At 41.3% G+C, this 15,408-nt stretch overlaps 2 protein-coding genes across 6 annotated transcripts in view; both read right to left on the minus strand.

Moving 5' to 3' along the window:
- The window catches only part of LIMS1 (LIM zinc finger domain containing 1), a 1,169,472-nt gene that overhangs the window by 783,254 nt on the left and 370,810 nt on the right, over positions 1-15,408 (minus strand). The window lies entirely within an intron of this gene.
- Positions 1-15,408, minus strand: part of CCDC138 (coiled-coil domain containing 138) — an 89,826-nt gene that overhangs the window by 58,132 nt on the left and 16,286 nt on the right. For all 4 annotated transcript variants that reach the window (XR_013223910.1, XM_077296578.1, XM_077296579.1 and 1 more), the window contains exons 3-6: positions 10,992-11,124; positions 6,769-6,851; positions 6,496-6,683; positions 6,256-6,414 (exon numbers count right to left, since the gene is read on the minus strand). Coding sequence is in view for 3 of the 4 variants with exons in the window: in XM_077296578.1 (XP_077152693.1) it covers positions 6,256-6,414; positions 6,496-6,683; positions 6,769-6,851; positions 10,992-11,107 (546 nt within the window). In the remaining variant the exon portion in view is untranslated. The remainder of the gene's footprint in view (positions 1-6,255; positions 6,415-6,495; positions 6,684-6,768; positions 6,852-10,991; positions 11,125-15,408) is intronic.

Genomic DNA, 15,408 nt, shown 5'->3' on the forward strand with positions numbered 1-15,408 from the left:
TGGGCCGCCTTCTACCACGTCATCGACTTCACTGTTTTTATTTCTCTGTCACTACATGGGATGACAGTCCGATATTGCCGAGTCCCTGTGATGGGTTCTGCTTCCTGTAACCGGTGTTATAACAAACTCTTCTCCTCTTTGTAGTCCTGGTTTGTACAACACATGGACTGGATGTTAAGAATATTTTTCTCCCTCCATTTGAGGAGTTGCATCGGTGTTAAGATTTGGTGTGAATACGGCCTCTGGAGGCTGGAGCTGCCGGCCTGTCATCTGCTCTGCAGTCACTGTCTACCCCTGGTCATCCTCAGCCCTAACAAAGCTTCTCCTCTGTCCTCTCCTGCTTCTAAGCTCTAACATAATAAAATAATACAGGAATATCTAACAATCATGGATTATTTGGTAAATATAGACCCCACACTTCTACACCACAGGCTGAACAGATCTGAAGTCAAGATTTTCAAATTGACACTGTAATAGTTTTATTTTTTAAAATATGATCCCATCACGATCCCAACTTGCATTTTGGTACAGATGTGGCTAGGAGCATAGCAGGCACATGTGCAAACTTTGACATTTTGAAATTAAACTTTTTTTCGGAAATGCGTTTTAAAATTTGCGTTTCCGTTCGCATGGGTAAAATATTAACAAAGATACTCTTGTGACATATCTGGTGAAAGCCTGTACAGTTCTGAGTAGAATGGTGTTTATTTTGTTTCTCTATCTTTTTTCTAGCCTGAGTTATGAGGAGAAATGTAAAGGCAGGCAACACCGAAATTCGCACTTTTTCCGAACTTTGAAAATCAATTAAAAAAAATTATATATATATATATATATATATATATATATATATATATATATATATATATATATATATATATATATTTATTTTATTTTTTTTTTTTTTTCTCCACATTTTGCATTCTCTGACACACTATTACCAAATAACAAAATCTCAAAAGAATTAAAAATATAGGGGTAAAAATCATTGGTTCACTTGACATGGAATGACCCAGAGGTCTCTCTCCTGCTTTGCACTGATGAGGAGTAAACAGCCTGAAACATATGTTTGCAAATGACTGTCTGATTTGGCTTCTCATACTATTGACTTTTATAATTGCTATATCCAATTGGTAGTTCTGTAGATCTTCCACTCTAAAGGGTTTTATTTGCATATTTAATTTCCCAGCGGAGCATTGGATAGCCTATAAGTCTCCTTACACCAGCTTGGCACTTTCCAAAAGGAAAAACATTCCCCCTTATGCCTAAAGAAAGACAATAATACACTGCGCAAAAATGATTTACAAAGCAAAATTGTGGCTCCTATATAGCGTTTGTGTGGCCCCCTACTCCTTATATTCAGTCTAATGGCATCTATGGAATATGAATGTGCAATGATTCCCCAGCTTCTTACAATTTTTTTTTTTCGGAGGGGGGGGGGGGGGGGGAACGTCTTTTTTTTAAACTTTCCAAACCATAGTAAACTTTTACAAGCATGTCTACTGTATGATGCATGTGTATGTTCTTACCTTACCCAGATGGAGTATTTCTTCTAGGGATTTATCCAAGATTAGGCATATTGAAGAAAACTATGCATAGTTGATAACATGATTATAATTGAACTATTATTTAAACCGTGTACCTACTTCTGCACCCCTCTGTACTTACAATGCTAACCCTTATTTTCCAAGACTTCTGCAATTTGACTTGGCAAGCTGAATATCAGCTTCTGCGTCAAATCCTGACTGATGACATCCCAATCTGGTCTAATTGGTGCTTGGAGTTTATCAGAATGCCTGTGATTTTGTTTGTCCACGTTTTTGAGGATTGACCCCACAGGTTCTCAATGATGGAGATCTGGGGATTTTCCTGGCCATGGGCCAAAATTGTACATGTTTTATTCTTTGAGCCACTTATTTATCACTATTGCCTTGAGACATGGTGCTCCACTGTGCTGAAAAAAGTATTCTTCATCATCAGTTTGCTCCTGTATAATTGGGGAAGTTGTTCTGGAAGGATGTGTAGATATCATTCTTTATTCATGTAGTTAATGTAACCTTACTCACGCCTCTCGTGTCCTCAAAATTGCTGCTGATGGAGATGCATGTGACCAGCACTGGAGAAGCAGGTGAGCAGGAAAATCCCTCAGCAACTTCCAAGCTGAAAAACAATTCACCTGGAATACCGTTTTGGTGAAGGCCAATGGGCAGGTCTGGTCACATGCTCCTCCATCATTTTGAGAAGTTGAGAACTCTGGACTAACAAGTACAGGAGCAAAACCTGTAATACTTATATATTTGAAAGTAACCAAATAGCTTTCCCAACACATTTGATAAATTAAATATATAGTACTCAATCCCTTTGAGACTAGATATACATTAGCACAGACTTAATTTAACCAGCATTTTAACTGGCAAGTTTTAATAGTGTTAAAGTTAAGTAATAGCCGCCAGAACCGGGGAGAATTTGTCAAAATTATCCCAAGGGTAAAGTGGAGACTTTTTGCAATAGTTTTGACCAATTTCCCATCCAGGTGGCACCATTCAAGTCCAGTTCTGAGGTCCAATGGACAACAGCTTATTGGACTAGAGATATCTGGACTACAGACCATTTTGGGTAACGGACGTCTCACCGTGTAAGATCCTATAAGAATCAGAACCACTGGGATTCTGAAGCTTTTGAAAGTCAGTGCATTAAAAGGATTTAAAGACATTGCTATAAAACTTTTTGTTCTTTTAGTGAAGTAAGTGAACATAGTTGGCCCAGAAGATGCTGTGTAATGCACAAAATCATCAGCTAATAATACACACATCCTAAGCCTAATGGACCAATGTGGAACTGGTTAAAGATCTGTACCGCTTGATTTATTTTCCAAATTGGTTCAGTCTGTTTGAACTGGAAAATGACATACCTTTTATTTTGGGACATGTGGTATTAGAATGTTGTTTGATGTGCCCTGTATGAGATGTGTTACTCAAGTTGTTAGTCACACTACGGAAACTATGTCATGTTCAAAGAAATCTATTAGAAGATTATAAAAATCGATGAACACATGAAAACAAAACTAGAAACATGAGAAACGTTTAGATTACATAACACAGGACAAAATGCTTTGATTGACCACAGTGTTGATGACGTTGACAGTGCACAAGTGTGGCTAGCCATGCATACTACAGGTTTCTTTAACCCCTTCATGCTGCGGCCCTTTTTCGTTTTTGTGTTTTCGTTTTTCACTCCCCTCCTTCCCAGAGCCATAACTTTTTTATTTTTCCGTCAATATGGCCATGTGAGGGCTTGTTTTTTGCGGGACGAGTTGTACTTTTGAAAGTCATCATTGGTTTTACCATGTCTTGTACTAAAAAAATGGGAAAAAAATTCCAAGTGTGGTGAAATTGCAAAAAAAGTGCAATCTCACACTTGTTTTTTGTTTGGCTTTTTTGCTAGGTTCACTAAATGCTAAAACCTGACCTGATATTATGATTCTCCAGGACATTACGACTTCATAGACACCAAACATGTCTAGGCTATTTTTTATCTAAGTGGTGAAAACAAATTCAAAACTTTGCTAAAAAAAAAAAAATTTGCGCCATTTTCCGATACTCGTAGCATCTCCATTTTTCGTGATCTGGGGTCGGGTGAGGGCTTACTTTTTGCGTGCCGAACTGATGTTTTTAATGATACCACATTGTGCAGATACGTTCTTTTGATCGCCCGTTATTGCATTTTAATGCAATGTCGCGGCGACCAAAAAAACGTAATTCTGGCGTTTCGAATTTTTTTCTCGCTACGCTGTTTAGTGATCAGGTTAATGCTTTTTTTTTATTGATAGATTGGGCGATTCTTAACGCGGCGATACCAAATATGTGTAGATTTGTTTTTTTTTTATTGTTTTATTTTGGATGGGGCGAAAGGGGGGTGATTTAAACTTTCATTTTTTTTTTCATATTTTTAAAAACATTTTTTTTTTTACTTTTGCCATGCTTCAATAGCCTCCATGGGAGGCTAGAAGCTGGCACCACTCGATCGGCTCTGCTACATAGCAGCGATCTGATGTTTGTTGCTATGTAGCAGAAATGCAGGTGTGCTGTGAGCGCCGATCACAGGGGGGTGCTCACAGCAGGCCGGCACTAGTAACCATAGAGGTCTCAAGGACCTCTATGGTTACCATCCTGATGCATCGCCGACCCCCGATCATGTGACAGGGGTCGGCGATGACGTCATTTCCGGCCGCCCGGCCGGAAGCGCCGGTTAAATGCCGCTGTCTGCGTCTGACAGCGGCATTTAACAGGTTAATAGCGGCGGGTGAATAGCGATTTCACCCGCCGCTATTGTGCGCACATGTCAGCTGTTCAAAACAGCTGACATGTCGCGACTTGGGGGGGGGGGGGACACGACATGCGCAGTAATAGTACGGTGCATGTCGTGAAAGGGTTAATAACTGTGCAAATGGCTAATTCATACTACATTCCCAAAGCCATTTACACACTTAAAGAAAAGGAATGTACAGATAAATAGATAGCATTTTACATGCTCAAGTTAATCATGTTGTAGCCGAGATGCAGTGTTGTCGCGAAAGGGCACAGTTTATTATGCAGTTCAAGACTGTTCTATTTACCCCCCACTCCTGACCAGGCACATTTTGGGGGTTTAATAGTTAAAAAACATTTTTAAAAAATATCCTCTTAAGATATTCAACAAGATTTGATTTGATTTTTTCGTGATGCTGTCATAGTCTCTTTTTTTGCAGATATTGGGTGATCTTGGTGGCAAATTAAGGCGAGTACGAGTCTGTGTTTCCCCATTTTTGTTATCACCACACAGCACCACTAAAATACATTAAAAAAATATTATGGGGGCAGGCCTAGTAACAGCAATTTGTATTGATCGTGGCCTATTTTTTATTGATCTTTTCTTTTACCTGTTATTAGTAGTTTTTCATTTATTTTACACATTGTGTCCCATCCCATAAGGTCATAAAGACCCTTGGTTTAATAGTGAAATATTTTTATTTTCATTTGATTTCCCTTATAACTGGGGCAGGTATATCTGCCCCAGTTAGAGGAAGCGCTATCAGCGCTTCCTACTACTGTGCACACAGAACTTCTTTAGCATTGTGTATACAGTGATAGAGAAGGCACAGATGGCAATAAACCGTCTAAGCCTTCTCAACTGAGAGTAAAGGTACCTTCACACAAAGCGACGCTGCAGCGATAGCGACAACGATGCCGATCGCTGCAGCGTCGCTGTTTGATCGCTGGGGAGCTGTCACACAGACCGCTCTCCAGCGACCAACGATGCCGAGGTCCCCGGGTAACCAGGGTAAACATCGGGTTACTAAGCGCAGGGCCGCGCTTAGTAACCCGATGTTTACCCTGGTTACCAGCGTAAAAGTAAAAAAAACAAACAGTACATACTCACCTGCGCGTCCCCCAGCGTCTGCTTCCTGACACTGACTGAGCTCCGGCCCTAACAGCACAGCGGTGACGTCACCGCTGTGCTTTCACTTTCGGGCCGGCGCTCAGTAAGTGTCAGGAAGCAGACGCTGGGGGACGCGCAGGTGAGTATGTACTGTTTGTTTTTTTTTTACTTTTACGCTGGTAACCAGGGTAAACATCGGGTTACTAAGCGCGGCCCTGCGCTTGGTAACCCGATGTTTACCCTGGTTACCAGTGTAAAACATCGCTGGTATCGTTGCTTTTGCTTTCAAACACAACGATACACGGCGATCGGACGACCAAATAAAGTTCTGGACTTTATTCAGCGACCAGCGACATCACAGCAGGATCCTGATCGCTGCTGCGTGTCAAACTAAACGATATCGCTAGCGAGGACGCTGCAACTTCACGGATCGCTAGCGATATCGTTACAAAGTCGTTTCGTATGAAGGTTCCTTAAAGCTTTCTCTGGCTGCTGGATCGGTGCTTGCGCAGGTACATGATTGTGTGTAGCTTGCACTCCTATGCAGTAATGTTTTAAAACATCACTGCAGAATAGACGTTTAAAGTGCAAGGGCGGTCTGGAAGTGGTCAATCTGTTGCTGACCTGTAAAACTGGGTGGCCATTATCAATCAATGTGGCTGCACATTTTACAGCTGTCCGGTTGCATCTAGCTCTTTATTTGGCACAAGACATCAGCGCTGCGTAGGTAAGTATCCAACTATACATCACCTTTTATTTGTAGCAGAAGGGACTGACATTGGTAAACCAAGTACAATAGGAACGTGGGATCCCAAAACCAAAGTTAGAACAGTAAATTACCTCTTTCATTATTTGGAATTTTTGGTGCACGATCTCTTCCACATCCTTTATCTTGCTCAGCGTGGCCTGGTGTTTGAGAAGCATCTCCTCCTTTTCTAATAAGATCTGCTCTCTTCTTTTCAAATGAAGGGAATATTCTTGCTGTGAAGTTCTCTCTTGCTATACAAAGCACACATGGATGTTAGTCTGTGGCTCTAGGGTGTTTAGTATAATCCTAGTTATTCTACTTTTAGCTCCTACCTGTAGTTTGTGATAGATTTCTGATAGCTCTTCATATATATCATGGATCTCAGAAGGCAAAACATTTGGGCTCTTTAATAAAGTGTTTTGTGGCTTCCTTGTATTCTGCTTAGAGCCAGCATGCCCGCTCATTAGAAAGGATGGTTCAGTACACGTGTTGGCCATCAAGTGAGACGGCAAAGTAACATCTGGAAGAAAATAGATCGGAGCCTCAGTAAAGGGCACAATAAATCAAGTTATTGATGTCCAATGTGCATGGCTAGTCCTGATTACCTGTTTCTGTATACAAGTGGGTACTGAAATCGGGAACCGGGCACACGTCATCATCTATGTGTTCATCTGTGACCTCTAGTTGGCTAAAATCATACAAATTATCAGATATCAGAACCGGAAGATAAATACTGCATAGTCTTAATGCTATATACACAGCATTCTCTTATGTGCTTTTATCCACTATTTCTCTAGAATAATATGAACTTTTAGAATTTCAGTTAACGATACAAGGCTGAGATAATACAACCAGCGTCTGGTACATGCTGCCCATGGTTCCGGTTGATGGGGATCTGGGTCCTGTGATCCTTAATAATCAGTTAAAAATTCGCTCTTAAACACTTAGCTTCTGCCTTAGTGCGTGACCATACCCACAACACAAAGTGCTTACTTCATATTGTTTTACTATTGAGCTCACTATATAAATCAGATGCAGTAACCTAGTGGTGGCTACAGGCTTGCCAGGTATTTACCATTTAAAGGATATGGACACTTTTAAGGACATTTTTTTTTTCTAACTTAAAAGCAATCTGTAAGGAGGATCAACCCTTCTTAGCCGCTTGCATGGAATGCAGGTCATACAAAGCTGAATAAAATCATACCTTGATATCTGCGATGCGATTTTTTATTCCAGACTAATCCACATGTTTTTAATATGTAAATAAACTGTTAAGATTAGAGATGGGTGAACCCAAACCGTAAAGTTCGGGGTCCGTACCGAACACCTATTGTTCGGGCATGGACACCGAACATGGACTTCACCAGGAAGTCAGTGTTACTGTTCGGGGTCGGCGGCCTGTACACCGGGTGTCTGTCACGCTATCATGTGCATGACAGCACTGCAAACACTGCTCCTGATCGGCGGTGAAATCATTCCCGCCGGTCAGGGAGATGCAGTTCAGGTTTTCCTCACGGTGCTAGCGGGGATCTCGCAGAGGTCACCGCAGTTCAGCACGGCAGGGAAAGCATCCTCAGTGACGGGAGTAACCTTGATGACATCACCACTGGTCACTGAGGCTGCGCTCGCAGCATTTCAGTCACCAGTGATTCTCAGCACATCCAGGTTGAAAATGTTTATCCCCCAGACATGGATTATGGCATGGGACAGAACGACAGACAGGTATAGTATATTGTTTTTTAATTTTAGTTTTATTACAGAAGAACGAGGACTTCGGTGGAATTAGGCGTTAGGTAAGTATAACTGTGTTTGTTATTTTTAAATAAAAAAGTAAACGTGTGTTTTGTTTTATTTCAAATAAAGAACTTCATTCTGGCTGTGTCTTTATTTACCATACCACTATAGGATTAGTAATGGTTAGGTGTCTTAGAGATGCCTCTCCATTACTAAGCCGTGGGCTTGATGTCACCATACAATACAAAGGTGCCATCAACCCCACTTGCCACCGCTATAGGGCAAGTGGAAGGAAAAGGGCAAAGCGCCAGAATTGGTGCATCTATTAGATGTGCTTTTTCTGGGCGGCTGTGGGCTGCTATTTTTAGGCTGGGGGGGGGCAATATCCATGGCCCCTTACCAGCCTGAGAATACCAACCCCCAGCTGTCTACTTTAGCAAGGCTAATTGTCAAAAATGGGGGACCCCATAACGTTTTTTTAAATTATTTATTTAAATAATTAAAAAAAATATGGCATGGGAACCCTTCTTTTCTTGATAACTAGCCTTGCTGAAGCTGATAGCTGAGGGTTGCAGCCCCCAGCTGTGAGTTTTGCCAGTTGGTTATCAAAAATACAGTGGAACCCACGCCGTTTTTATTTATTTACAGCACAGGAGCTGCTTCTGCTGTCACTATTAGCGGCAGCAGGCATCGGATGATGGGAGCTGTAGTCCCATCAGAAGACGTCAGTGACCGGAGGTAAACTTTATACCTCCGATCACAGCTGAATGCTCACGCTATCTTTTGACAGCGTGGGAACCGCGGCTCTCTAACCCGCGGTGATGATTTCACCGCCGACCAGAAGCTGCGTTTGCAGCGCTATCATGCACATGACAGCGTGGAAAAAACACTGGATGTTAGGGCCCTCCATTCAACTGAATGGGGTCCGGGTACTGTTTTGGTACCCGAATCCAAACTTTTTGGAACTGTTTGGCTGAACCCACCGGACCCGAACATAGAGGTGTTCGCCCATCTCTAGTTAAGATGTCTGTGCAGGACACAGATCTCCCTGATAATCTGCCTCCAGAGCTTATTTTAAATGAAAAGAGGATTTGAGACATGTAAATCAGGAGAGCAGACTGTCAGTCATTATGTGTCTCACATTGGTAACATCCCCTTTTAAAAAAAAATAAGTTCTGAAGGCCCCCTGAAGAAGTGGCATGAAACATTGAGTCGGGGTAGAGGGACACAGGACAGGACTGTACGCTTTTCCCTGCGATTCACATCCTGGTAAATATATTAGTAACCTGGGCTGAACTTCTATCTTTGAATGTACATCTATGATAGCTACTATATGACTAGGAGGTATCAGTCTGTTGTTGTGATTACATTTTTACCTTTGCATGTGCACATGGATTATGAATAGATCTTGTCCTGTGTCCCTATTTGCTGAAGTACCTAATTTTATCAGGAATTTTCAAATCTATTTCAATAAAAATTATATTTTATTATTAATTGCGGTTTTCACTCTACATATCTAGCCAGTAATATTGGGTTGAGATATTTTTTGATATTAACAAAAATGTAGATTTCTGGGGAATAAGACTTCAGACCGTACTGTAGATATAAAGGTATCATTTTATTCAACTTTAAATGACCTGCATTCCCATGCAAACTGCTAAGGAGGGTTGATCCCACTGAACGACACCTTTAAAGTTAATTTTTAAATAAAACTTAAAATGATGGTTACACTTTAGCTTTAAGTCTGACATTTTTAGCCACTTAGTGACCAGGCCTTTTTTAAAATCTGACCAGTGTCACTTTGTGTGGTAATAACTCTGGAACGCTTCAACATATCCCATTGATTTTAAGACAGTTTTTTCGTGAAACATTGTACTTTATGATAATGGCAAACTTAGGTTGATATGTTTTGCATTTATTTATAAAAATGTGCAATTTTTTAACTTTGAATGATTATCCCTTTAATCCAGATAGTCATATCACACAAAACATTAATAAATCACATTTCCCACATGTCAGCTTCACATCAGCACCATTTGTAAGCATTTTAGAAGGTTTAAAAATGTAGCAGCAATATTTCATTTTTTCAAGGAAATTTACAAAACCTATTTTGTAAGGGACCTGTTCAGTTTTGAAGTGACTTAGTTTGGGGCATTCCATTAACTCTTCAGGTGCTTTTCAGGAATTAATGCAAAGTGACATGACAGTAATTAAAGTTTATTTTTACCACTTAAATGATGGTAACGTCTGGACAAGCTGCTATAGCTGGAAGACTTTAAGGCTGTTATTTGGCCATGAATTGTCATGGCAAACATCAGGACCACACGATCAATATCTCAGGGTTCAGATGGGGTTAAAGAGGGAGCTCTCACACTCTGTTAACCATCTAGATGCCATAGTCACTATTGGCAGCAGCATTTAAGGGGTTAAACGTCCATAATTTGTGCCAATACTGATCGTGGTTGAAGCAGCAAATTGTCAGCTATAATGTACAGCCGACAGCTGCTGGATTGTCCCCAGTATGGGGATGCTAGTCTCTTACATCGCAGATCAGTAAAAAGACGTATTGCCGGTCATTATGGGGTTAAATGCTAAATGTATTAGAAAGGAAATTCAATAACACGCTACAGCGTTCAATGTATGTGTAAGACTGGTAAGGGAGTACCAGCTTAAAGGAAACCCGTCAACCCCCCCAGCCGTTATAAACTAAAAGAGCCCCTTGTACAGCACTAATACTGCATTCTGACAAGGTGGTCTTTTTAGTTCGGGTTCCTGGCACTGCTGAAATAATCGCTTTTGAAGTTTGTCCCTCATACCGTGAAATCGCCAGGGGGGCAGGTCTTCCCCCTAATCCAGACGCCTCACATGAGGCGACAAATTTCAAAAGAGATTATTTCAGCAGTGCCAGGGACCCGAACTAAAAGAGCCACCTTGTCAGAATGCAGCATTAGAGCTGCACAAGGTGGCTCTTTTAGTTACAAACGCCTGGGGGGGTGACAGGTTCCCTTTAAGGAGTGGGTGGATCTCATGGCAAACATACTTCTTACCATAAAAAATGTGGTAGGACTGTAGTGTATGTATTATATGCTTTTACCTATTGGAATCACGAATCCTCCTCAGTAAATCCCGAAGTGCTTTATTATAATGCTTCTTGTCAAGGAGGGTTACAGAAGGGGACACTGACTGCAAAGACATTCTGGAGTCTGCCATCTAGTGATCAAGATGAACTGTAAAAAAAACATTAAGAATAATAAATAAGAATGTACATATTGTAGTTTATAGTAGGTATCCTTTTAAAAGGTAGCACCTTGAGAGCAGCAAGAAAGAAACAGCCTCTACTTTTTTAGCAAATCAGCTGTGCTCCTTTTATAAGCACTAATGCTGGTGTACGGCGCCATACACGTTTCACTCGTGTGTGCATGTGTCCCGTAACGGGGTGCAGGGACTATGCAGCTGCCAAAAAAGAATAATTAGTCAGTGTTAAAGGGGTTGTCCAGTTACAAGATAGTGATGACCTATCTGTAAGGTCCAGGGGTTCCATGTTATGGGGCTTGATTCATTGGCCTGGCGTAATGTGTGCAGTGCACAGGTGACGTCTCGCCAACCGAGCTAATCATAAGCCAACCCTGACATTCTGGAGGGTAGGGAGCTCCTATCCACGGCCAGAGAGCAAGAGCACCAACCTGGACCGTGGCCTCGGGTTGGACCAAGTGATCCGCTCACCTCCAGTCATCGATATCAGATCAGTGGCGGTTCATCACCCAACACCTCCACCGATCAGCTGTTATTAGCTCCAATAGGATATTAACAAATTGAATGGAGGTGTAATATACGGCTGCATTCTATGTATGGCATCTTCTCTGCCAGCTACTGTACAACACATTATATGGATATATCTAATATATAAAGCTGAATGTGTGTGTGTGTGTATGTATGTATGTATGTCCGGGATTGGCATCTGAACCGTAGCAGCTACAGCCACAAAATTTTGCACAGTCACACGTCTGGACCCCGAGAGCGTCATAGGCTATGTTGTGAGGTGAAATTTTAACCCCGCGCTTTCCAATTCACCAAACAATTTTGCCCCTATCTACATAATGGGGAAAAAGTGAAAGGAAAAGTGTTGGAGGCGTCGCAGCTACAGGCACAAAATTTTGCACAGTCACACGTCTGGACCCTGAGAGCGTCAAAGCTATATTGTGAGGTGAAATTTTAACCCCGCGCTTTCCAAGTCACCAAACAATTTTGCCCCTATCTACATAATGGGGAAAAAATGAAAGGAAAAGTGTTGGAGGCAAATTAACAGCTGCCAGATGTGAACAAGGGGGACTTAAAGAATGACAGCGATGGCACCAAAGAGTATATACTGTACAGTTGCTAAGGTGGGGCCCCAACATGGGATAATCACACCACCACGGGGATATGAACACACACACAAAATGCGCCACACACTACCACGTGCTCGAACACATATACCACCCTCAGTGCACATTTCACCACACATACACCAACCTCGCCACATAAAAGTAGAAACACAAAAGTCGCCGCTCAAAACTCGCCACGCGCAAAACTCTCCACATGCAAAACTCGCCACACGTGCAAAACTCGCCACACGCAAAACTTGCACACGCAGAAAAATTGCCACACGCAGAAAAATTGCCACATGCACAAAAGTTGCAACACATGCAAAAGTTGCCTCACACAAAACTTGCACATACTCAAAAGGCACCACACATAAAACTCGCCACGCGCAAAACTCGCCATGCGCAAAACTTGCTGCACACAACTTGCTACACTAACCTGTCACATGCAACTCGACACACAAAAAGTTGCTACACGCATGTCGCCACACAAAACTCATCTCACAAAAGTCCCTACATGCATGTCGCCACACGCAACTCAACACACACAACTTGACACACGAAACTCGCCCTAAAACACACACAAGTCTGGTATCCTTCAAAAATAAAAATCTGATTAATAAGCAGACAAACTACAAGAGCAACAAATGTACCATATAGGAATCCGGCAGCTGTCAGTCACATGACCAGTCTATTATGTGTATGTGTGAGCTAATATATACTGCCAGGGGGTGGGCTTACTGTTGGCTGGGGATTTATCAGGCTGCCATTTTAGCTTACAAATACTGAGGTAAAAATACTGACCAAATAACGTGTGAACGAGGGCTAATACAGGAGGAGATGGCATACAGCTATATACTATATACAGGAGATGACACACAGGTATATACTATTTACAGGGGAGATGACACACAGGTATATACTATATACAGGAGGAGATGACACACAGATATATACTATATACAGGAGAGATGACACACAGGTATATACTATATAGAGGAGGAGATGACATACAGGTACATACTACATACAGGAGGAGATGACATACAGGTATATACTATATACAGGAGGAGATGACACACAGGTATATACTATATACAGGAGCAGATTACCTACAGGTATATAGTATATACAGGAGGAGATGACACAGGTATATGCTATGTATAGGAGGAGATGACATACAGGTATATACTATATACAGGAGATGACACACAGATATATACTATATATAGGTGAGATGACACACAGGTATATACTATATACAGGAGATTACATACAGGTATATCTAATATATAAAGCTGAATGTGTGTATGTATGTATGTGTGTATGTCCGGGATTGGCATCTGTACCGTCGCAGCTACAGCCACAAAATTTTGCACAGTCACACGTCTGGACCCCGAGAGCGTCATAGGCTATGTTGTGAGGTGAAATTTTAACCCCGCGCGTTCCAATTCACCAAACAATTTTGCTCCTATCTACATAATGGGGAAAAAGTGAAGGGAAAAGTGTTGGAGGAAAATTGACAGCTGCCAGATGTGAACAATGAGGACTTAAAGAATGAGAGCGATGGCGACAAAGAGTATATACCGTACAGTTGCTAAGGTGGGGCCCCGACATGGGATACTCACCACACACGGGGATATGAACACAAACACAAAATGCGCCACACACTACCACGTGCTTGAACACATATACCACCCTCAGCACACATTTCACCACACACACACACCAACCTCGCCACATAAAAGTCGAAACACAAAAGTCACCACTCAAAACTCGCTACATGCAAAACTCGCCATATGCAAAACTAGGCTCACGCAAAACTCGCCACACGTGCAAAACTCACCTCATGGAAAACTCACCTCATGCAAAACTTGCACACACAGAAAAATTGCCACATGTACAAAAGTTGCACCACATGCAAAAGTTGCCTCACACAAAACTTGCACATACTCAAAATGCACCACACATAAAACTCGCCACGCGCAAAACTCGCCATGCACAAATCTTGCTGCACACAACTTGCTACACTAACCTGTCACATGCAACTCAACACACAAAATGTTGCTACACGCATGTCGCCACACAAAACTCATCTCACAAAAGTCGCTACATGCATGTCGCCACACGCAACTCAACACACACAACTTGACACATAAAACTCGCCCTAAAACACACACAAGTCTGGTATTGTCCTTCAAAAATAAAAATCTGATTAATAAGCAAACTACAAGAGCAACAAATGTACCATATAGGAAATACGGCAGCTGTCAGTCACATGACCTGTCTATTATGTGTATGTGTGAGCTAATATATACTGCCAGGGGGGAGGGCTTCCTGTTGGCTGGGGATTTATCAGGCTGCCAATAGCAACCAATCACAGCTCAGCTTCTATTTTGCTACAGTTAATTAACCTGAGCTCTGATTGGTTAATATAGGCAACAAAGACATTCTCAGTATAACAAAGCTAATATATGTTGTGAAATGCTTCTATTTGCTTAGTTTTTGCCTTTTAATAATTACATTTCTATCTATTTGTTTTGTGGTTTTTGTGTGCAGAATAAATTTTTGTTAACACATTCTATTTTGCTAACAGCAGTCATTAACCCGGGCGAAGCCGGGTAGTACAGCTAGTATATATATATATATATATATATATGGAGATATATATATATATATATATATATATATATATATATATATATATATATATATACACAATACAGACCAAAAGTTTGGACACACCTTTTCATTTAAAGATTTTGAAAATTGTACATTCACACTGAAGGCATCAAAACTATGAATTATCACGTGGAATTATATACTTAACAAAAATCGTAGTTACTTACCGATAACGGTATTTCTCTGATCCCATGATGGCACCACGGAGAGAGGGGTCCGCCCCCAGGGACAGGAAACCTACAGGTGAAAAAGGGCGTACCTCTCTCCCACATCAGTTGGTTAACAGAGCCTTATACAGAACTTCAGCTGCAATTTGATATTTACACAAATTAAACTTAACAATTTTTTACTTAACAGATGCACCGTGACTAAAGGTAACTAACTATACATTATAGTGTGCACACCTGTGTGTGAAAAGGGAGGGAATATACGGGTGCCATCATGGGATCAGAGAAATACCGTTATCGG

This window comes from Ranitomeya variabilis, chromosome 3 (genome assembly GCF_051348905.1).
Source record: "Ranitomeya variabilis isolate aRanVar5 chromosome 3, aRanVar5.hap1, whole genome shotgun sequence".
Taxonomy (NCBI): Eukaryota; Metazoa; Chordata; class Amphibia; order Anura; family Dendrobatidae; genus Ranitomeya; species Ranitomeya variabilis.